Source organism: Ochotona curzoniae, unplaced genomic scaffold, assembly GCF_017591425.1.
Source record: "Ochotona curzoniae isolate NIBS_2020 unplaced genomic scaffold, NIBS_Ocur_1.0 scaffold_4506, whole genome shotgun sequence".
NCBI lineage: Eukaryota > Metazoa > Chordata > Mammalia > Lagomorpha > Ochotonidae > Ochotona > Ochotona curzoniae.
The window spans coordinates 55,106,221-55,125,101 of NW_024467119.1; the positions used below are offsets into that span (position 1 = coordinate 55,106,221).

The 18,881-nt window shown below is 39.2% G+C and overlaps 1 protein-coding gene across 2 annotated transcripts in view; it reads left to right on the plus strand.

Moving 5' to 3' along the window:
* Window positions 1–18,881, plus strand: part of ADAD1 (adenosine deaminase domain containing 1) — a 53,966-nt gene that overhangs the window by 20,014 nt on the left and 15,071 nt on the right. Inside the window, exons 4-8 of one of the 2 annotated variants that reach the window (XM_040967100.1) lie at window positions 3,269–3,337; window positions 7,880–8,002; window positions 10,839–10,962; window positions 12,971–13,141; window positions 14,271–14,500. In XM_040967100.1, the coding sequence (XP_040823034.1) occupies window positions 3,269–3,337; window positions 7,880–8,002; window positions 10,839–10,962; window positions 12,971–13,141; window positions 14,271–14,500 (717 nt within the window). The remainder of the gene's footprint in view (window positions 1–3,268; window positions 3,338–7,879; window positions 8,003–10,838; window positions 10,963–12,970; window positions 13,142–14,270; window positions 14,501–18,881) is intronic. The other variant, XM_040967101.1, reaches the window with a different exon arrangement.

Sequence of the window (18,881 nt, forward strand, 5' to 3'; positions counted from 1 at the left end):
CACACTCTGTTCTGTCGTTTGCATTTACCAGTGGATGACCTGGACAGATTCAGCCTGGTCTTCCCCCATGCCAAATGTATGCCAGTGGGACACTTTCCATGGCCTGTTCTGGGCTGTTTCCTATCATGTTTCTTGCACTTACCTGCCGGGTCTGTGTCCTGCCAGAGGAGTTGCCCAGGCTCCTCCATCAGAACCTCTCCCAATGCCAGGTTTCACGCTTACCATTGGGTCCATAAGCCAGCCCTACTCAGTCTACCTCCTGTCCTAGCAGGAACTGTGGCTTTTCCTGACTGGCCTTCAACCCAATCTGGTTCTTGTTGTTGGATGTTTCAGCCCAGCCATGGCTCGTCCATACCCACATATGGCTCACACATGGCTCAGTAGGGGTTTGAGACCTTGCCTCCTCCATTGTACATCTGCCTTGGTCCTCCAGGACACCAGGGGGTGTTGGGGTCTGGCCCGGTTCATTGCATCCAATCCCAGTCCACACTTGTGCCAAGGGAGACTACAACTGTTTCCAGATCAGAAAGCAGCCCCCATTCCAGGTCACACGCCTCTTTGAAGGAACCTCAGCCCAGCTAGGGTTGTCCCCTTAACTCCCCAACCGGGCCTGTTCCCAACCATAGTTCACTCGCATGCCAGTGGTTGCTCTTACTCAGCTTGGCACAGCCCCTCACCTGTCCCGACCTCTGCCTTAGACACTGTGGCTTAGCATCCCTGGCTCATGTGGACCAGTAGGTACAAGTCCTAGCTCAGCATGACCTCTGCTCCCTCCTGGTTTCTAGTTTTGCTTGTGGGCTAAGGTTTGCTCAGTCGTGCCTGATCTGCTCTGTCCCATTACCAGTTGACACATTAGCCAGCTGTTGGAGCTGCTTTTGCAGGACAAGCCCCAAGCCATAGCTTCTGCATAGACTGGTATTTGGTGGTCGGCATTGTTAGTGATTAAAAGTTTTACAAAGGAAGAGTTACTGCCAGTGGGAATCTTTATGAATGTTTCAGGTCCTAGAAGCACAATGGGTTCAACCTGGAGCTAACTAAGCAGCGACTCAAAAAAGCAAAACCCCAGAGCTCCCGGCCAGGCGGCCAGCAGGCAGAGCCTGGCACCCAATGGCATACTGGCCGTCCGGGGACAGTTCACCTCGTGCACATGGTGGCTGTCGTCTGGGATCCAGGCATGAGACGGCCCGTCCTGAGACCCAACTGTGTGTCTTCTTGAGATAAAGGTATTCTTTGGTCATTTTCAGTGAGGTCACTGATTTATAAAGTGCTTTTGCTTTTGAGAGATGGAGAGCACTCTATTCACTGGTTTAAATCCCAAATGTCCCCAGCAGCTAAGGTCAGCACCTAGAGCCAGAAGCTGTTTAGGTCCCCCATGTAACTGATGTGAATCCCATTACATAAGCCATTCCTGGGTCTGCTTTGGCAGGAAGCAAATCATGAGCCACAGCTAGAAATGGTACACAGGTATTTAGTTATGGGATGCTTATCCAGTGTTTATGCTGGAACTCCCTAGGTGTTTGGTTTTTGTTGCTGAATTTACTGTTTCATTGTAGAAATCCGCACATCCTGCTCAGGGTGATAGTGTACCAGTTAAGGTCCTCCCCTGAACATACCTGGTCCCATAGTCCTGGCAGCCCTGCTTCCCATCCAGCTCTCTGCTTGTGGCCTGGGAAAGAGTTGAGGATGGCCCAAAGCCTTGGAATCCTGTACCCATGTGGGAAACCTGGAGGACATTCCTCCCTCCTGGCTTCGGATAGTCGCAGTACTGGTTGTTGTGGTCACTTGGGGAGTGAATCATCAGATGGAAGACCTTCTTCTCTGTCTCTCCTCCTCTATATATATATATCTGACTTTGCAATAAAAATAAATAAAGCTTTATAAAAAAAGAAGAAATCAGCATATCACGTTTTTATCAACTGACTTACACTTATTCATCGGATACATTTTAACTCAATTGGTATACTGAAGTGTTAATATTGATGAAATTTTTGTCTGTTTTTTTCTGTAATACACATGCCCTTGAAATAAAAATTGTTGCCAAATCTGACGTCATGAAGCTTTTCTTTTTTTCCTGTATTTTTCCCTAGGACATTTTCTTTGCTTTTTCTTTCTTTCATTCCTTCATTCTTTCTTTCTTCTAGTTTTTAAAATATTGTTAGCTCTAATGTTAGGTCTTTGATCCATTTTGAATTAGTATTTATGTATGGCAAAAGTAGGGGTCCAGTATCACTATTTTGCATGTGAATATCCAATTTTAATAGCCTCATATGTTCAATAAATTGTTATTTCTGTATTTAGCAGTATTGATATATTTATTAAGGTTCATTTGACCACATAAACACAGGTTTGTTTCCAGGTTTTCTATTCTGTTATCCTGTGTATCTGTCTTTATGTCAGCACCACGTTGTTTTGATTTCTGTGACTTTAAATAAGTTCTGAAATCAACATGTGTATGTCCTTCAAATTTGTTGTTCTTTCTCAACATTATTTTGGCCACTGGAAATTGTGTTTTGCAATCAATTTTGTATAGTCTTATTTTCTTTCCTGTTAAAATTATCTGTTAATAAAATAGGATTAGTGTCTTTAATTTTCATTTCTGTTCAGCCAAACTTATTTGAGATCATAAATATATTTTTAGAGTTTATAAAGTTCTTTTTATCTGAAGTCCAGGGTATTTATAAACATTATTAGAGCATTTTCTTTACTAATTGAGCTCCAAGGTTCTAGTGTCACCGTACTCATGTCTAGATCTTGAAGCAGTCTCCGTATCACTCACAATTCAACTCTGGAGTCTCTTTGTTTAAGCTTTCCTGATCTCTTCTATCTTCTAGGTTTATGTGTTATTTTGTTGTTTTTCCTTTATTTCCTAACTTTGGAGGCCAGATTGGAAAGCAATTTCAAATATGAGAAACTTTGTATGTGGCATTTTTTTGGAAAATAGTCTGGTAAAAATAGTGTTTAAAATGGTCATTTTTGCTCATTAATTTTTAATAAGGTATTATTTTGAAATGTTTTATGGTCTTATAAATAGAAAAATATTCATACCTTTCTAAAATAGGACTTTAGTGACTTTTCCGAAAATTATACCTGTTATTTCAAAAGAGGAAAGATCCATTGAGGCTGAGATCAATAGGAAAGAGTTTATTGAGGAAGAGATGGCAGAAATTTATACAATAGGTAGTCATATTGCTGTTTTATTATAGAATAATAAGGTACTAGCTGCCTGAAATGTTAGCTGGCATTTCCTTACATTTTTTTGTTTTTATAGGTCCTCCTCCTATACCTGCAGAACCAGTTGTTACGCCTGAGCCATCGTATGTTTCCAAAGTACATTATGGTAGGAGAGCTTTGAAATCGTCCTTGTTAAGAGGGTAAAATATTTAAGATTTAGAATGACATCATTAACATATAGTAAAGTATGCACTATACTTTTTATCACTCAAAAACTTTCTCACACTTCCATGAGATGAGAGCAATAAGGAGTGAATAGAAAAAAAATAGTTTTTGCTTTTATTTTTTTTTCTGTAAAGAGATGATTCTTCAGTTTTATATACTTGTGTTTTTTTTTTTTTTTAATTTTGACAATCTTTACATATTTAATTGGGGTAAAAAAGGGTTTAAGGGCTACAGGGAAGTGGGCAAGACCATCACTTCCATACCGCTTTCTTCATGTATCTGAGGTAAAGGGGGATATAGAGGAAGAAGCCCCACCCAGTTTTCCACCCACCCCAAGTCCCGAATGTGGAGCATGCTCTGAGATACTCGATCAAGTGGTTCCAATAGTTCACCATTCATGGCTCGCTACCAGTCTTGCCACTCCAAGCACAATGTGATTGTTGAAGAGTCCACTGATTGACACAGGCCCTTCTAGAGTCTCCATTTGCCCAGTATTTTGCTGCCAACAGATAGCTGAGGTTGTTGATTGACTTGTTCTGTCTTTTCTTGGTTAGGACTCTGAGTCCGGTGTCTTGACTGTGGAGATCCTCAAAGAAATTTTGAGGTATTCCCAGTCCAGATTCCTGCGTGTTCTAGTAAGCATAGGGCACGGCACAGTCCGTTGCCCCGAGCAGCTGGTGGTGGCAGTTGCTGGGTCGGTTCTGTCTCCATCCGTGTCCTCCACTGAAACCAATGGGTGTTACAGTCTGGCCTGGTTCCACCCTGGACACACTTGGCCCTCGCAAGTACCAGTAGGAGCTGCAGCCCAGTCAGGGCGACCCACAGTAACCCCAACCGGGCCCACCCCCTACCTTCCTTGCCAGTATGTGTGGCATACTAGTCCAGTGTGTCCCAAATACCCTTCTGCTCATATACTTGCCAACGGGTGTTGCCACCTAATTCCATCCAACCATCTCATCCAACCAGCCTTAACGGGTGTTGTTGGGTGTCTGTCTAGCCACCCCAGCCCCTGTCCTAGTTCCCTTGCCCTCCCGTGGAAGGTGATGACCCAAGAGGGAGGTGCCCACTATTTCCCTCCCTGGTCGCTCCCTTTCCAGTTGTGTCCTCTCCAGTTGGCCCTGTGGTTCAACTCGACATGTCTAGCCCTTTGTACCAGCTTCTGCTAGCTGATGCTATGACCAAGCCCCAACAACCCTCACCCACTCTGATTGTAGCTTGCACCAGTGGGAATAGTCATCCCAGCCTGGTTTTCACCCAATCTGGTCCACATGAGGTGCACAGGTGCTGTGGCCCTGCCTGCTCTGGTCTACCCCCTACCCGGCTCACGCTCCTCAGTGTAAGTAGCTGTTCAGCTAGGGAATCACCCCTTATTCCCCTGTCAGCTCTGCCTCCTCCCTTCCTGGTTCTCACGTGTGCTGGTTGGGAGCTGTGGCTGCATCCGGCTCAGGCTACCTCACCTTGGCATTCCAACTTGTGTGTTGCTTTTGTCACGACCAGACCTGGTTCGACCCATACTCTGTTCGGGCGTTCGGATTTACCAGTGGATGACGTGAACAGATTCAGCCTGGTCTGCCTCTGACCCATGCCAAATGCATGCCAGTGGGACACTTTCCATGACTTCTTGGCTGTTACCTTCCATGTTTCTTGCACTGATCTTGCACAGGGTCTGTGTCCTGCCAGAGGAGCTGCCCGGGCTCCTCCATCAGAACCCCTCCAAGTGCCAGTTTTCCTGCATACCAGTGGGTCCATGTGCCAGTTCGCCTCCTGTCCTAGCAGGAACAGTGGCCTTTCCTAACTGGCCCTTCAACCCATTCTGGCTCTTGCTGTAGGATGTTTTAGCCCAGCCACGGCTCGTCCACACCCCCATATAGCTCGTATATGGCTCAGTTGGGGTAGAGACCTAGCCTGGTCTGTCCCACATCTACCCTGGTCCTCCAAAGCACCAGAAGGTGTTGCGGTCTGGCCCGGCCCGGTACGTCTTTTTCCAATCCACACTTGTGCCAATGGAGATGACAACTGTATCCAGACCCGACCACAGCCCCATCCACTAGTCACGACCCCTGCCTTAGACACTGTGGCTCAATTCTGTGCTTAATGTGGACCAGTTGGAGCCAAAATCTAGCTGGTCATGTCCTGAGCTCCACCTTGTGTTCCAATCATGTTTGTGGGCTAAGGTTTGCTTAGTCCAAACATTCAGATCCCAGCCCCACACTTGCATTAAGGTTTCATGTCCTGGTTCCTGGGAATCACCAGAAATTCGTGTCTCACCTACACTAACGCTGGTCTTATTTATGGGTGTCCCTAAGCAGCTATTTCATATCATAAAAACCCCAGAGCTCGCCGCTGGGCGGCCAGAAGGCAGAGCCTGGCACCACTTGGTGTACTGGCCACCCAAGGCCAGGGCCTCTGTCCCCGTCTTGTGGCGGGGGCTGTGGCCAAGACCCCTGCAGGGTTCCCTCCAGCAGGGGTGCCCCTGACAAGTGCCACCTTGAGGGGGGGTTAAGCCTGCCCCTTGTCCTGAGACTGGGACCCACACGACCTGTCCTGCCGCCAGCTTTTGGTTTTTAAGATAATATATTTTGCTTTTAAGAGAATATTTTGCTTTCACGGGCCTGTTATGAATGAAAACTTTCTGGTGTTTTATGGCCATTTGTCAATTTATCCAAACAATCTGTTCACATTTTAATCATAATTTTTAGTTGCTCATCCCCAGTTAGCTTCAGTTTCAAGATGAAGTTACTAGCTATATCATCTGGGACCAATTTCCTCTGTGTAAACTGGCTGGTACAGTAATTACGTCATATCACAATGAGGATTAATTAATTTAGTCAGAGCCTGGTACGTAGTACATGTTCACTAAGAAAAGCTGTGATTATTTTAGCACTTCATCACATTGATCATTGTATGGTAGTTAGTATATATTTATGTCACACTGTGAATCTCTTAGAAGGCACAAATTTATTCTAAGTTTCTGCTTTGACCATATTGTAGGCATATTTCAGATTTTAAAGTTTATTTGTAAAAGAAAGTTTTTCTTCATTTTCTTTTCCAGGCCTGGAGGTTAACATTTGAACATTATTAGTCCCATTCAGCTTTTATCTTGTATTTTTCCATGCTTGCTTGGAGTAAAAGCATCAGATTAGAGTAAACAATACGTTTAAAGATAAAACCCACTAACAGTTTGATGGAGTCATTTGCTATAACAGTTTTAAGAACTTATGAATAAAAGAACCACGAGGGATCTGCTGCCATATGGCTGTCCCCACGCCTCCAGCACTCACACCAGCAATCCTGTCTGGTATACTACCCTCACAAGCAGCAGCTGAAACCACAACTCTGGCCTCTGGTCTGTTTTTATTTTTTCCATCCTTCATTTTCAGAAATTTATGGAATTGTTTTATTTCCCAAACAGCCAGCACATATGTATAGGGAAAAGTTTTTACTTGTTTCTCATTCCTTCCCAAGATGAGATACATTTAATAGCTAAGATTTTATTATTATATTTTAAAAAAAAAGATTTATTTATTTTTATTGCAAAGTCAGATATATAGAGAGGAAGATCTTCTATCTGATGATTTACTCCCCAACCAGCTACAATGGCCAGAGCTGAACTGATGTGAAGCCAGGAGGCAGGAATGTCCTTCAGGTCTCCCACATGGGTGCAGGATTCTAAGGCTTTGGGCCGTCCTCAGCTGCTTTCCCAGGCCACAAGCAGGGAGCTGGATGGGAAGCGGGGCCGCTGGGATTAGACCATTGCCCGTATGGTATCCCAGTGCATTCAGGACAAGGACTTTAGCCACTAGGCTACTGTGATGGACCCCATTATCTTTTAATAAATATTCGGAGATATATTGATAAACCATTGGTTTTCAAATATTTGAAATTATTCATATGTAGTGAGGTATGTTGCTGCTATGCACCAAATAATTATTCTGTCAGTAATAGTTGTGCACTTTTCCACTTTATATCAGAACACAAAGTAATTGCTAGGTGTAATATGTACTTAAGTAAATATACCAGTTTTATGGAAAATTATGTCAACATGTGAAGAATTTTGTTTTGGTTTGTTGATTTGATTTTAGAGGTTCTTAACAGCTCACATGGTAGGTGTGCTTCGTCACAGTGCTTGGAGAGGACTATAGGCATTCAGTGGAATGTTGATCAGTTTGCACTGTTGTGTGCAGCAGTGCTGTACAACTAAGAATTGTCTTGTGTTTTATGTTACTTTTGTATATCTCATCACATTAAACTTAAGTGTAGAGTAATCCTCCAGTGTGTAATGTGGACACGTTTGTTTATAAAGAACTATGAGTAAAGGCCTAGCAGATTCTATTATTTTAGAATTAAATACTTTAAAAATTTTTATAATAAATTTGCTTTCATATATTTCTATAAATGATTAACTAATTTGAATATATGACAGTTATGAGACATCTTTAAAGAAAGCATAATGTTCTTCAAATTTATATTATTTTTTATGTAGAAGGAAGATATGTACAGAATGCGAAGTTTTCAAAGATTGTTGAAGAAACATTTAACCAGCTGATTTCTAATTCTGATTATCTGAAATGTAGCAGTTCATTGGCTGCTTTCATAATTGAAAGAGGTAAGTCCAAATACTAGGGATGAATACCTCAATGAGGTGATCTATACAGCAATAACATTTTAGTTAACTGTATTTACTTTTGTTGGTTGTGGTTTGTACTGCTCTTTGTATGTATGTATAGGTCTTTAAACCAAGAGGTTCCCAAAATCAGAGAAGGAGTGATACTGAACTAATGGAGAATTATGTCATAATAGACAATATTTTTCCCAAAGCTCTTCTGTCACTACCACTATCCCACAATCTTATCCCAATTGTAAGAAACATTCAACTGCAGGTTATAAAAATTGGCATCCTTTTAAAAAATATTTTTATCGGAAAGGCAGATTTATAAAATGAAATAAAGATCTTCCATCCACTTATTCACTCTCTAAAATCATCAAAAGTCAAAACTGAGCCATCCTGAAGCCAGGAGCTTCTTCCAAACCTCCCATGTGCATGCAGGGTTCCAAAGACTTGGGCCATCCTCTGTTGCTTTCCAATTAGCAGGGAGCAGGATGGGAAATAGAATAGCTAGGACATGAACTGGTGCCAGTATGGGATGCTTGCACTTGAGGATGAAGAGTTAGCCAAATTGAGCCATTGTGCTGGTATCTTTTACATTTGCAGTGATATTTGTTACATTTACGCTGATATTACATTATGTTTATATTTATACTTACAAAATTGGTGTATTTTATATTTACATTGATAGTATAGTGCTAGGTTATTCAGTCTTACAAACTGGTCAAAACTTGTTTAATACGATTTATGATAAATTGTGAAGTATTTAAAGTATAGACAATGTGCCAGAATTGTTGGAAACATCAGATTCAGGGCTTAATTAACTTCTGCATCATCTCTGGGATTCAATGTTTGCTCTCATTTCCTAAAAAAAACATAGAAATAAAGCCTACTTCATGGACTTTTTAGGATTAAATAGTAATTACAAATGCAGCGCATAGCATAAATTACATTTAGGATGAAGAAAAAGTTAGGTAGCAATTAATATTTTTTAAAAAGTTACGAGGGAAGAACCTGAGTTAAGAAACATACTCTAGGTAGATGTTATGATGGAGAGCCTACTTTAGTATTTTGGTAGACATGCATAGGAAGTGAAACCTGCTTTAGAAAACAAAATGAAGGGCTGGGCAGGGTAGCCTAGCAGCTAAAGTCCTCACCTTGAACGTGCCAGGATCCCATATGGGCACCGGTTCTAATCCCAGTGGCCCTGCTTCCCATCCAGTTCCCTGCTTGTGCCCTGGGAAAGCAGTGGAGGATGGCCCAAAGCCTTAGGACCCTGCACCTGTGTGGGAGACCCGGAGAAGCTCCTAGCTCCTGGGTTCAGATCAGCACAGCACTGGCCATTGTGGTCACTTGGGGAGTGAATCATCGGTTGGAAGATCTTCCTCTCTGTCTCACCTCCTCTCTGTGTAGGTGACTTTGTAATAAAAATAAATAAATCTTTAAAGAAAAAGAAAACAAAATGAAAATAGAAAATGATAAAGTAAGACTAATAGAAACATTGTCATTTCAACTTTAAAGGAATAGTGCTTCAGTGTGCATAGGGATTCTGGAAGTCAGCTTAAGTTCAGTCAAGAATAATATAAGAAAAATAAATATGATTTTACAAGACAAATGTTCATGCCATGGGAAAACCTGAGTGAAATTAAGTGAACATTTCTAAAGTACATCTTATGATCAAAATATTTTAAATATATTTTTAGAAACTTATTTTAGTTGGGTCTTTAAGATACCCATGAGATCCTAATATCACTGTCTGTATTGCCACCAAATGTAAATACCTTTCCTGCATTTGTATACATTTTTCTCTTCTAGGAAAGTGAAGAAATGATATTTGTTACATGGAAATTGATTTAGTTCTGATTTCCTCTCCTATCGCATTTTTAGTCTTTCTTTTGATTTTCTCTTACTTTCTTAGCTTTTCCATGAAATATTGCAGATTGAATTACAAAGTTGAGAAAGATTGGAAATCTTGCCTATGCTTTTGCATTTTGATTTTTAATTTTTTTAAATTTATTTTTATTGCTAGGTCAGATATACAGAGAGGGGAGACAGAGGGAGATCTTCCATCCGATGATTCACTCCCCAAGTGACCACAATGGCCAGTGCTGTGCTGATCTGAACCCAGGAGCTAGGAGCTTCTCCGGGTCTCCCACACAGGTGCAGGGTCCTAAGGCTTTGGGCCATCCTCCACTGCTTTCCCAGGCCACAAGCAGGGAGCTGGATGGGAAGCAGGGCCGCTAGGATTAGAACCGGTGCCCATATGGGATCCTGGCACATTCAAGGCGAGGACTTCAGCTGCTAGGCAACAGTGCTGGGCCCTGCTTTTGCATTTTGTAATTCAGAACTTACATCACAATTTTATTGTAGAACTTATTTTGATACTGTTACATAATTCCATACAAAGAACATTTACAGACCTGATTATTTACTCAAGTTCATCATTCACAAGATGACGTTTCTGGGGTTGAGGCATAGTGGCTTAAGCCACTATTTGTCATGCCAAATGGGCAGCAGTTTGAGTCTGAGCTTCTTTACTGTGATCTAGCTCCCTGGTTATGTACCTGGGTAAGCAACAGAAGATGGCCCAAGTGCATGGACACCATGCCACTTCTGATTCACCTTCCTGCTAATGTGCCAAGGAAAGCAGAAGAGGATGGCCAACTACTTGGACCCCTAAATTCAAATCGGAAAACTGGAAGGAGCTCTTGGCTGCTGGCTTTAGAACAGTCTGGCAACAGCCCAGCTCTGATATTGCAATCTCTCTAACTGCCCGTCAAATAAATAATGAAAAAAAAAAAAGAGTAACCTGCTACTGTTTACCTTTTCCTTTCAGCTGGACATCATGAAGTTGTAGCTATAGGCACAGGTGAATACAATTACAGTCAGTGCATTAAACCAAATGGAAGAGTATTACATGACACCCATGGTGTAGTTACAGCAAGAAGGTCTCTCCTCAGGTAAGGTGTCCAAGTATATTTAGTATCTCCAAATATAAATGCTCTCAGACCAAGATCAGTTTATGCAAATGTATTCAAAGATGGAACTTTACTGATCATTAAGCCAAGAATATGACAGTTTCTCATCCAAGTCAATTAATTGTGTTTTTTTTAATTGTCTTTGGAAAATTTATTGTTAACTACAATATCTAGTTTGTGGATTTTAATGTCCTCTATTAGTAAGACCTTGTGAACTGATTTCTAAGAGTCCTGTAGTACTTTTTAAAAGATACCATGATTTTACTAAAGTTATCGAAAAGTATGGCTTTAGATCTGGATAAAGTAGCCTTGGTCTTATTTTTGAATGAGCCATACTTATCCTATGGCAGGACCAGGAAGCAATGGGTTCATTTGTGTAGTACGTGCAAAGTATTCCATATGGATAGCATATACATAGCGATATTTTTCAGGCTAACAGATCTCAGAGAGAAAGGAACTGAAGGAGATGAATACACCTAGTATCTTTTTCCCAAAGTATCAGTCAACTATGCTCCTTGCAAGAGGAATTGAATAGGGGTCAGCACTGTGATACAGTGGGGTAAGCCCTTGCTTACATCCTTACAATTCTGACATCCCATTTTGGACATATGGGAAAGCAACAGATGGTAGTGCAGGTATTCAGACCGCTGCCACACATGTAGGTCAGAATGCAGTTCCTGGTTTCTGGCTCTAGTCTGCACCCACCCTAGCTGCTTCAGTCATTTGGGAAATGAACCAGGAGGTCTGCTTCTCCTCTCTCTTCCAAATTTAAAAAAAAAAATTTAATGGGAGAAGAGAAACCACAAATAGTACACTTTCAATGTCTCTTTGTATCAAATGTGGGAAATGTGTATACAAACTTTTCATTCTTTCAAGCCATTGAGCTTACTTCTGATCATTTTTTTTTATTATATCAGTTTCCAAACACAGGGGATAACAGGATAATAAATTCTACCAATTTCAGTTACCATCATTTTGCTATTTACTTTACTTTTTCATTTTTTCTGTCCTTTGCTAGAATCTATTAAAATAAATTTGGGTATATATATATATATATTAACCAAAAAAAAAAGATAAGTACAGATTCGTAATAATACAGAAATGTTTCTGTAATCCTAAAAGTTATTGGAGAAGTCCTTGAGGGTAATACAACTTACTGTTTGTTGTTGCCTCCCTCCACTTTGTTCATTTGGTGCTTTTAGAATCACTTGACTGCTTTAAAATTACCTTCTTTATATGTATATTTCTTCTCTTTTCTCATGCTTGATGTTGTTATAGACTAATACTTAATTTTCTGTTACATAATTCTGATGGAATTTGAGGGAGTCTATAAAACATAATTTTTGAATAGGCAAAATAGCACCTGCCCCTGCTGAAATTAATTGTGATCTTACAGGAGATCTGTGTCACATTTTTAATGCAATTTATAGAGTTTGAGGAATTATTGTTGTTCTCTTCTGCTTTTTTTTTTAAATTCTAAGGAGCATAAACCACAATTGTTTGCTTAGGTAGAGCAAGGGAAAGAATATTAAGGCTAAAAGTTTACCTGAGAAACTGGGAGCAGAAGTGAAGAGGAATCAATAGGGAGAAGGATCTTTAGCATGGTATGGTAGATTAAGGCTTAGATATGAATTGAAAGTGAAGTGACAGTGGTGGAATAGATTACAAGGCAGATTGGATTCCAGTTGAGAACCTTCCAAGGGGCATATGTTTTCATTAACGTCTGATAAGATTATCATATGAGTTCTTATCAATTTGAAAACTTACGATATTCAGGGACATTACTTATGATACATATGGATACTCATTAAGATGCTTATTTTAATGCAGCAAGGTGGAGGAATCCACCATGGGGGTAGGGTTGTGGGAGGGGTAGGGGGAATCCCAGTGCCTATAAAACTGTATCACATAATACAATGTGATTAACAATAAAAAAAAAACGCTTATTTTATAAATGCTAATGCTTGACACATTACGACATCTGTTTTAGGTACTTTTATAGACAACTTCTACTCTTCTATAGCAAAAATCCTGCTATGATGGAAAAATCAATCTTTTGTACAGAACCAGCTTCTAATCTTCTCACTCTTAAACAAAATATCAATATTTACCTTTATATGAACCAGTTGCCTAAAGGATCAGCCCAGATTAAGTCACAGCTGTAAGTATATACAGAGTTGGTGTTTAGTACCACATAAAATAGTAACACCATGTACCCTGAGTTGCTACAAGAGACAGGACTGTATTCTCTCTCCACTTAAATCTCCCTTTTGCTCAGCCTGATCTATTACTACTACTTAAAAATTTCATATACTTCACAATATTCTATGCTGTTGAAAATTTTTTAGCCCTTTAGACTTAGAAGACTTCCTAAAATGTAAAGATGTGGGCATGTGTGCGTGCACACACCATTCACATGCACATAAAGAAGTTAGGATGACTGAACTCAACCCTGTGGCCCAAATTTATTGCTTTGATTCAGCAGTATAGAACATCATGTAGATACACAACTTAAACATTACAGATAAACACAGTGAAGAAAGTAAGATTCATCTCAATTCTAGGAGAACTGCTGGTATTATTCTCATTAATGTATTTACAATAACACTTTTGAAAATAAGCTCAGTGTCCCTAGAGAAATCTTAAAAATAATGTGGCACAATGGCCACATCCTTGCCTTGAAAGTGCCAGGATCCCACATGGGTACCAGTGTGTATCTTGGCTGCTCCACTTCCATCCAGCGCCCTGCATGTAGCTTAGGCCATGTAGACCCAGATGAAGTTTCTTTTGATCAGCTCAGTTCTGGCCAGTGTGGACAGACACTTGGGGAGTGTACCAGCGTACAGAAGATCTTCCTGTAAATCTTATTTTCTAATAAAAAATAAATCTTCGGAAAATAATTTTTTATTTTATTTTTTGACATCTCTTATTGTAGATGAGACTTGAATTAAGAGAGTTGATTTTTTTTTCATTCTTCCTTATTGTACTCTAAAATTTCTATCTAGGAGAAAGAAATAACACAAATTTACTGGGACAATTAACTTTTTTTATATTTTGAGAGGCATAAAGAATGTTAATATGAAAGTTATGCAGGAAGTTCTGAAAATGGTTCATTTTTGCTTTATATTCATTTTGTATGATAGTCACTCCATTCCTATCTTATTTTGTGTTTGTAGCTGTATCTCTTGCTCGAATTAAATGTATACTGGCAAGTGAAACATGTTAAAAAATGTTCATGTGGTTTGCTTTGTCAGTTTGCTTTTTAAAAGAATACTTTTTTTTTTCTCTAGACGTCTTAATCCACATTCGTTATCTGCATTTGAAGCCAATGAAGAACTGAGTCTGCATGTGGCTGTTGAAGGCAAAATTTATCTGACAGTTTACTGTCCTGCTGATGTTGTTAACAGAGTAAGCAGTATGTCTTCAAGTGATAAATTGACAAGATGGGAAGTGCTTGGTGTACAAGGAGCATTGCTGAGTCACTTTATACAGCCAGTTTATATCAGCGGTATACTTGTTGGTGAGTGGAATTTCATTACCTCCTGGCCTCCTTCACTAAATAAATTTTGTGTATTTTACTTTTCAGTATATAGTGATCTTTAGCATAAGTAAAACAATTAAAACATAGATCTTTCTTTTTTTTGTTAAGGTCTTCATTTCACAGTTACATATAGTCAGGCTTAACTTAGCTGATTCTAATTCTGTTTTAAACTTACATTTGATTTGTGCGGTATTTAATTTTTCCTTCTATTTGGGACATGCTTTCTTCTAGATCTACAGAAATAAATTTCTTAATGATTTTTAAAATTTTTTCTCACCTTTATCTCTTTCCAGTTCCTAAAAAAAAACACAAAAAACATTTTTTTTTTAATTTATAAGAGTGTTAGAATGAAATAGACACTAATGAAGATCTTCCATCCGCTGGTTCACTGCCCAGATGATTGGATCAGGCAGAAGCCAGGGATAGCCAGGGCGACCGTGTGAGTGGCAGTGAACCAAGTACATGGACCATCTGCCTGTTTTCTCAGATGTATTAGTAGAGAGCAGAATTAGTAGCATCCAAGACCGGTAGCTGTGGATAGACATGGTCGCATCAGCAACAGATCTGAGGGCTCATTTTCTTTTTTCTTTTTCTTTCTTTTTTTTTTTTTTATTAATTGCATTGCATTATGTGTTCCCCCCACCCCTCTCCGAACCCTCTCTCCATGGTGGATTTCTCCACCTTGCAGCATTACCGCAGTTCAAATTCAGTTGAGGTTCTTTCATTGGAAGTATTTACCAAGCATTAAATCCAGTGTCTTATTATCCTAGTGGGTTCAACAATTTCTTGGTGAGACCATCTCTGGTCTGAAGGTAAAGCCAGCAAATTATCATCCCAATTAATTAAAAGCCCGAACATAACATCAACAGCCATTTACAACTTTATGGCATTAATTGACATGATATTGATTAACAGTGTGTTAATAGGAAAATGTGGTTTCTTAACTACATCCTGTGACTTCTTCATAGACATTTCAATTTTTGGTTTATATTCAACCTGATTCCATGCAGTTATCAGTTTAGGTACAGTACATTTTTTTAGAATGGGTGTGCAGAGATATCCCCAATACCCCAGGGAGGCGTAACTAATCTTTGTGTCCCACCTAGTGAGGCATGTTTGGATCCACGCTGTCCATTTCCTGTCTGATTCTAAGCTTTCCTTGTTGTTGTCTGTCCAGTCTAGATATTTTGTTTGTTTGTATGCTTGTTTGTTTTGAGGAGTTTCTGGAACAATCCTAATGGTCACCGCCAGGGAGGGTGGGAACCCAGAGCTGGAGCCAGGTAAGGACCAGAGAGAGCTTGCCTCCCTAGTCCCGAAGGAAGTTTATTATTATTCTGTTTCTGCAGATTGCTCAGGGCTCCTGGCCGTCGTTCCGATGAGGCTGGTTTCTGCCTAGCAGAGTTTGGACTTCTTCCATCCCCTATGGAAGGCTCCAGATGGGGGTGGGTGACCTCAGAGTTCTCAGCCTCCAAAGGCACTCCTATTCCCCGTGGTCTCCTTGGCAGTTGGGATGTAGTCCTTGGTGTCCGTATTGATGATCCTTGGTGAGGATCTGGGAGTCTTCAGGATTGGGATACGAGCCTCCCCCAGACCTCCCGCTCCACTCTGGGGTCTCCCCCCTGCTCCATATGCACGATCTCCTGTTAAGAGGCTGTCAGGATCGCTCCCGATTCCCCCCTTATGCCTGTGTAGCTTTACTATTGTCTAGTGCCAACTCGAGTCTGTTGTCTGTGGGTCATCAGATTTGATCCTGATAGGCTATATTTCACGACTTCCTCTCACTTTTTAGGGAGATGGAAGATTTCTCTGCAATGCCTCCCCATTACGGAGTAACATAGGGTATTAAGAGTGTTTTAGGTTTTACAGTTCTTTGATGTAGATCATTAGCATTCTGACTCACATTAATTGTTGTTTTATAGGTTACTATGCATTATCTTATTGCATTGGATACATGTTGTCAGAGATTGCAATAATATTACAATGTATAGGTATTATTTTCCAGATTAACAACTTTTAATCTCAGATTAAGGCAAACATGTGGTATTTAAGCTTTTGGGATTGGTTCATTTCTCTTAGTATAATGGATTCCAGTTGGGCCCATTTGGCCACAAAGAACTGCATTTCATTTTTTTTGATAGCTGAGTAGTATTCCATGGAGTATATGAACCATAGCTTCTTATTCAGTTGAGGGCTTATTTTCTGTCAGTTTCACATGGCTGTGGTTCTAACTTTTGCAAAGAAATTTATTACCATTATTTAGCTTTTCTGAGCTTACTGTTAATTTTGGAAATGAATACATTTGCAGTCCTTAACTCTGACATGTGAAATGTTTTTGTTTTTAGGTGGTTCTGTTAAATTTTTTGTATTTTTAAATTTTTAAAATTTGTTTTATAGCTATTTTTAAGGAATTTCTCTTCGACGTATAATTTTTAGTTTAATAAGCGAGCAATCTGTGCTAAGAGGGAAAAGTAGGTTGGTTTTTGTCTCATTATTACCTTCATTTGTATAGGAAATGGTCATGATTTACAATTTGAGACTATTGGATAAATTTTCCCTTCCATCCTAGTGTTCGAGGCACCTATTTTTAACCTCTGCAGAAGCACACATTGTTACAAGTTTCTTGTTTCTTTTTAAAGATAGCTTTTGCTTAGAAAAGTAGTAGTATACATTTTTTGCTTATTTTTCTTCAGACTTTTTATTTGCATGTCATTTTTTTCAGGCTTCTGTACACCTTGCTATTTTCATTTAAACATGTAGCTTTGGAAGTTTTCCAAATGACCATATAAAGATTTTCCTCACACTCCTCATGATTATGTGAATTTTCTTTTTATAAATGTGTCATTTTCTCTATCTTTGAAAAAGGAATTCCTTAAAACACTATAGTAATGATATATTTTTGTATAAATCTGTCATAACTCTCTTTAAAAAATAACCCTTAAAAATATAGAGTGGGTTATAACTGCTGATTTCCTCGTCATGATGAAACAGATTCTACTTTAAGTTTAATTCATGGATTTTTAACATGCATTTACTAATTTTAGGAATTCTTTTATTCAGTCCTTTTTTTTTTTCAGATCAGAAGTACAAGCTTCAGAATGTTAAAACTGTTGCAGTCATTCAGTTACTTTGTTGATTAAGCCTAGAATGTAATGTGATTTTTATTACTTCCCATGCTCCTGCTTATGCATTTGTAATTTGATGCCCTACAGGTCAAATCACCTGTAGCCTTTAATTATATTGAACCTTTGAGTTTTGTGGTTTTTTTTTCAGATAACTTTGAATGAATCAATTAGACATTTCCAAATTATATATATATCATTTTTGAGACATATTTTTCTAGAAATAGCCTTAAGATATTATAAAATTATTCTTTAGTTATAGTGAATTGTTAAAACCTACAAATATAAAGAAAAAAGTAAACTTTCCAGGAAAATGTTAATTCATTTTATTCTTTTTCATTAGATTAAAATTTTAACTTTGTGTTTAGTATGCCTACTGATGCTTAAGGAATCTTAGTAGTATAACTTATAGGAGTTTTTATACCCCGAAGTGTAACTCCTGTCATCATTAAATTGCAGTATGCAATGAATACATCTTCCTTCGACCATGCCTTCTGTTAATTATAGATACAATAATTATTCCTCAGGCCTTTCCCCAAGCATTTTCTGTGCTCCATTATATCTTTAATTTTAGTAACCTTCTTTACTAGCTGATTGTGGAGATTAAGACAAAATGCTTAGGAAAGGATGTCAAAAGCAGGTAATGCCCTGTTTACAACATAGTGCCTGAAGAGTCATAATAAGTATTAAATACTGTTAACCATCTTAGAAATGTCAGTGATGTGAAAGCAAGACTTTGTATACAAGATATAGAAAGATTCTATTGTTTGGGAATTTTCTGACCACCTAAGGAGAAAAATAAGATTTATTTTGTTTGTTGTTTAAAAGGCAGAGTAGCAGAGAAAGATGCTGCATCTGCTAGTTCATTCCCCAAATGGCTATTATGGCCAAGGTTAGGCCAGGCCAAAGCCAGGAGCAGGAAATCTTGGTTTCTCACGTGGGTGTCAAGTACCCAAGCAATTGGTCCATCTTCTGCTGTCTTCCCAGGCATGTTAACAGGAAGCTGAATTTGAAACAGAGTAGCTGAAACATGAATTGGCACTCTGATACTGAATCCTATCATTGCAAACAGCATCTTAATTTGCTAATACCAGGTCCATAGAATTATTATCTTAAAATATAAATGACTGTTCTAACTTATAGATGCACCTTACGATTTATATTAGTGACATTTCATCTTTTTTGAAATCTCTTCAACATAATTCAGAATTCAAGTATTTGATATTGACTGCATTTTAACT